General features: G+C 42.1%; 1 protein-coding gene across 1 annotated transcript; it reads right to left on the minus strand.

The window, feature by feature from the left end:
• Positions 1–1,963: 1,963 nt before the first annotated feature.
• On the minus strand, positions 1,964–4,518 carry LOC147639124 (uncharacterized). Its single transcript, XM_086793475.1, has 3 exons — positions 4,146–4,518; positions 3,802–3,871; positions 1,964–2,075 (listed from the first exon to the last, which is right to left on the minus strand). The coding sequence occupies exons 1-3, from the start codon at positions 4,402–4,404 to the stop codon at positions 1,964–1,966; spliced, it is 441 nt and encodes a 146-aa protein (XP_086649601.1). The 5' UTR covers positions 4,405–4,518.
• Positions 4,519–5,155: the final 637 nt, after the last annotated feature.

The following is a 5,155-nucleotide window of genomic DNA, read 5'->3' on the forward strand; positions in this document are numbered from 1 at the left end:
TTCAGATCATCACGAGGGGGTAGAGAAAGAGACTGGCCCTCAGACGAGCACCAGGACCTGACCACAAATGACCCTCCTCTTCTAGAGAGTGGTAGATTGTTTCCCCATATAAGGGCCATCAGTCAACTACCAGAGCTGAGCGCCATTGCACTTCGCATTCCAGGCTAACATAGTACATAAGGATTCGATTTTGTCTGAGAACTTTTTCAAGCATTTATTAGAGCACCCACCTGTTGGTGATGCCGTCCTACAATCACTGCCACCCCTTTGATCACTACCCCACTGAGACTCCTCCAGTTATCTCTTTCGAGTGAGGCCAGTTGTCCCCATTGAACCCCTACGACTGAGCCCCTTCTAGAACCATCCCTATGTAAGGAACTCTTTTCCACACACTTGTTATCTAGCACTAATTCATAGGCTCTTGTACTATACCCATGTGCTAGCTCGTAAAGCCTCAGGCTATAATAAGATGATGTTCATTGTCTAATATCTCTCTCTTTGCGCCTCCCCTTCTCTCCTATGTTTTGCTTATGCATTATGGAACTTTATCATGGTATCATCTCCTAGGTTGCCTATTGATCGGGCCCTCCTTCTTGCTTTTGTTGATGCCTTACTATTGTCTTCTCTTCTCGATCTACATTTTCTGTAAATCGTCCCGCCCTCAAGGCTTCAAGTGGTTGGCTAGGACTTGTGCTTTTTTCTGATGGAGTTTTTTGCTTCTTGCATTTTATGGTGGATTTTGGAGCAGGTGAAGTGGCTGGTTGTTGTGTTTACAGCAATGTTTTTTGCAATTTTAGGGATGATTATTTAGCGTGTTCTAGGTGTGTTTATCTTCCTGGTTGGTATCTGACCCTTGAATAGTTTTTTCCCATATGTGCATTTTCTACCTCATGGCACTTCCTTCTAGAGTTGGAGGGTGGTTGTATTTTCTTCACTCCTACTAGATCACTGTTTTCTACAGTGACGCCCATTCTTCATTAGTGTTTTCTCTTCTGGTTCTCTTGCTCTAGGTTCTCCCATGGAGTTCAATGTCCAATCTAGAGGGGGGGCTTTGTTTTTTATTGGTGGGTTGTTTTTACAGCTTGGATTGTAACCGGAGGTATGTTTCCTGCTTGTGGTGCAGCCTAACAAGTGGCTCTTGTTGTTCATCTTCTTTCTTGGTTTCCCTCCCCTCCTTGTGAATGTTTTGTGGAGGATTTTTGTCGATTATTTTAGTGTTGTATAGCCACTCTCTATCTCAAAAGTTTTAGGGGCTGATTGGTCCTCGTGGTTCCTACTCCTTGAGAAGTTTTGGATATTGGTGTTGGAGTGTGGAGATCATCTATGGCACAAAGGCTTGCTTGCAGAGGTTCGCTATTGTTGTGGACATGGGTTCCCTCTTGGAGGAGGCATCTATCCTTATTTCTTCAAAAAAGGTAAGGTTACCTCCTAGTGGACAAGGTCACGCACTTGCTACAATGCAAAAGATAGGATAGTGTCACTGCTACTTTTGTGGAAAGTAGGATCATTTGGCCAAGGATTGCAAGAACAAAGGTCAAGTCACGGCATGGCTATGCACATGACATTCCCTTGTGCTCAACTTGATGACGGGATGGACACTCTATCATCCTTTCTCCTTGGACTACTAATAACTTTGAACTACTATTGACTTTGACCTTTTTACTAACTTCAATTTTAATTGATATTTTTGTTTGAACACCTTCACTCTTGATCTCCACTTCGAATTCTTGCTGAAGAACTAAGAATATGTTCAACTGTTGTCCCCATGCATACTTTCCCTTAACCCTGACACAACGGTGGATCACCTCATGGAAGTGCAAAATTGATCATGCCTGTTGGAAGGACTTTGAAAATGATCTAAGAGCTTTATGAGGTATTGGGTATGAGTAGCTACCTTCAGGGAATGCTCCCTTTGGCTTCGCTTGTTGTAGATCACTCCATCTACTACCCTTATGCATCCTTTCTACTGGAACTGTGCACCTTCCTTGGGAGTATGCTTAGTGGCTGAGCCTAAATGCTCTGATAACAATGTCCCATTCGTAGAAGCCTTGATGTACCAATCCAGAGCCCTAAGCCTTATAAAGAACATTGATTATGATTAACACATGATTAAGAATGAGGAGAGAGAAGAGAGAGTGGTGTCAGGGGTCTTCTGTATTTATATGGTACAAAAAGGTTGATAAATGCTTATGCATTGGTGGGCCTTGGTCATACCCAAGGGTTAACCTTCAAGAGGCCACTTTTTTACATGCTTCGATTGAGGCTAATGATGATGTTAGATGTGCAATCTCGATGGAAGAATTAGTAAGTTCAATGCTTAGAATTCAACAATCGTTTATGACAAAAGTAATGCACAACATAGAAGAAGATGTGCAAAAACTAGAGAGAGAGAGAGAGAGGGAGAAGAGGACACAATATTGGGTTGCAAATACCCTCTGTAGGGCCCCCACCATGAATAGTGTATTTGGTTTATTAGAATGATGTAAATTTGATATAAAGATAGGCTCTTCCGATTTGATGCTATGTTATGCGATTGCTCACACGCATGTCTGGAACATATAAAGATAGGCCCTCAAAGGACTACTTGGTGTGCTTTGTTCTAAAGTTCATCATTATCTCTCTTCGTCAAAGCTCGCCATAGTGGGAAAATACACTTCCTTCTTAGAGCACAATTTGACCATCTACTATATGCATGTGAGGGACTAATAAAGGGTAAAAACTAGCCATCCTTCTAGGGATAGGAGTCACACTATAAGGGATGGTTCGTTGAAGTCTAGAAAACCAACCACACAAGCGAGAAAAAAAATCTTTCTTTTTTTCTTGTTTTTTGGCTGAATCTTCACACTTGAAGAAGGCGCTGCTACCAATGTAACATGTGGAAGCTGGGTGGAAAAAGAATTGATAACTTCAATGCTCAGAATTTAGCAAAATCGTTTGTCATGAGACAAATATAATGCAGAACACAGAAGAAGATTTGCACGAGAGAGAGAGAGAGAGAGAGAGAGAATAGTATTCAGTCCTTAATACCCTTTGTAAGGACCTTCCCCTTGGCCTACACTTATTCACCTGGGTTGATCACCTTCCCCTTGGCTATCCTGGGCCTTGGAATGCAGCAACCGTTGTTGGTGAATAATGATATGAAAAGACTAATTTCAGGTTTGGGTATTTATACCTATAAATGCTATTGGTTGGCTGGTTTGTTCAAGACCTATTCATCTCACGAGTTGGTCTTTTTGCATTATAATGATTTTAATCTGATAACTAATTTAGACGGTTGATTCCATCACCTAATTCAAGAAGCTGATTCAAGCACATGATTTAGGAAGCTTTTTCAGGCAGTTGGCTCCGATGGCTATTTTAGATAGCTATTTAAGACAGCTGGATCTACTAGCTATTTCAGATAGCTAGTTTCAGCAGCAGCAAACCAAAAGATATGTGGCATCAGCAAGTAAGAGGATGATACAGCTTTCATAGGTTGAAAGATGGCATGGATTTTTTAGGTCCAAAGATGGCGTGGCTGTCGTTGTAGGTCGAAAGATGGCATGGCTTCAATAGATCAGAAGGTGACATGTCATCAAGAGGTTGAAAGCTGATGTAGATTCTACAGATATATGAGTCTGCAGGTGGAAGTGGTTGAAACTCGGTGGACGGCTCTATGGCGTGGATCTAACTAAGAGTGGTGTGGGTGTGAGCCTGTGTGTTTGTTTTTGTGTGTGCGTGTGCGCGTGAGACAGTGTGTGGTGGTGGTGGTGGCTTGGCTTAATTTTTCGGAGAGATTTCAAGTGATTCAGGCAAGAAGACTTGTTTGGATGTAAAGCATTTACCGCACGCTTGATCACATCGCTCAGGTGACGTTCGCCTTGACTTGCTTCTGCGTGCAAGGCAAATCAACAGAAAAATTACCCAGCTCACCCCTGATCTCTCTCACACTCACACTCATACACAGGCATACGCAGAACATGCATGGCACTGTTCCTTCTTACTACATTGAGTCAGAACAAAAGAAGTGCAGGATTTCTTGAAATTCAACATAGACGTTAAAGGCTAACCGTGAAGGGACGAAAGTTATATATCGTAGCGTTACAGAACGTGAGCTTATATACATATTTAAAAATTAAAAATCCCTTTTTGAGGGAAAGACAGACCGTTTTCTTGTTGGCGCAGAACCAGCCACGCTCTCGCACGCCAAGACAAGACAAGCACGAGCACAAGCAGGAGCAACAGTGCCAAGCTGCGCGGTGGGCTCCCCAAGGCGGATCGGGCAACGGCGAGGTGGAGAGCTGCCATTCTATGGAGAAATCCCACACTCATAAAAAGCAAAGAAAGGGCAGCTTCTAATGCAGCATACAAGGGAAGACAAAGGAAGAGTGGTGTCCACCTACAACTGCAGTGGAGTGGCAGCATCTAGTGCAACAAAAGTGGGACGGCAAAAGAAGAGGAGTGTGGCGTCCAAAGGAAAAGAGGGGCGTGGAGAGAGATGAGAGGAGAGACATGGATATTATGTCTGTATTTGTGAGAGGCGAGACCACTAGAAGAGAATGAAATAGCCACATCACCGTCAATGCCATCGATATCACCCAAATATTCAGAGAGAGCGTAATGAGAGAGTGGAGTGATATCGATGGCACTGAGTGTGAAGTGGCTATACGTGTTGGTATACACGTACTAATGCGGCTATATCACGTGTAGTATAGGCATGACAATAGCCGCGTTGATTGTCGCGCAAACCGCATGACCTATTGACCTTCTGTTCGATCATTCCTCTTCTTTCCCTCTTACTTTTCCACAAGCATAGTTCTCTCAAACGCAAGGTATGTTTAATATAATTTTTTGTTGATATTTAGCATATCAAATTCAAAGTTGTTGGAGAATATGGATTTAGAACCTACTCTTCAAGAGCTTTCCAATGGTATATCACATAAGTTGGTTTTAGCAAAAGTTTAAAAGAATTCACTATACCTCCATCTTTTTTATCTTGAAAAATGGAAATTGGGATTTTTCCAAACTCCGTAATAATGTTATTAATTATTGTAATGTTATAGAGAGTTAAAAAGACACAAGGTTATCAAGTTTATGCACTCTAAAACAAGGATCCACATTTAGTGTAGGTAGGTTGAAATCTAACAACATAATAGTGGAGAGCTATCAAAGTCAT

The sequence above is a fragment of the Cibotium barometz genome, chromosome 4, assembly GCF_041138505.1.
Source record: "Cibotium barometz isolate CiBa-2024 chromosome 4, ASM4113850v1, whole genome shotgun sequence".
Taxonomy (NCBI): Eukaryota; Viridiplantae; Streptophyta; class Polypodiopsida; order Cyatheales; family Cibotiaceae; genus Cibotium; species Cibotium barometz.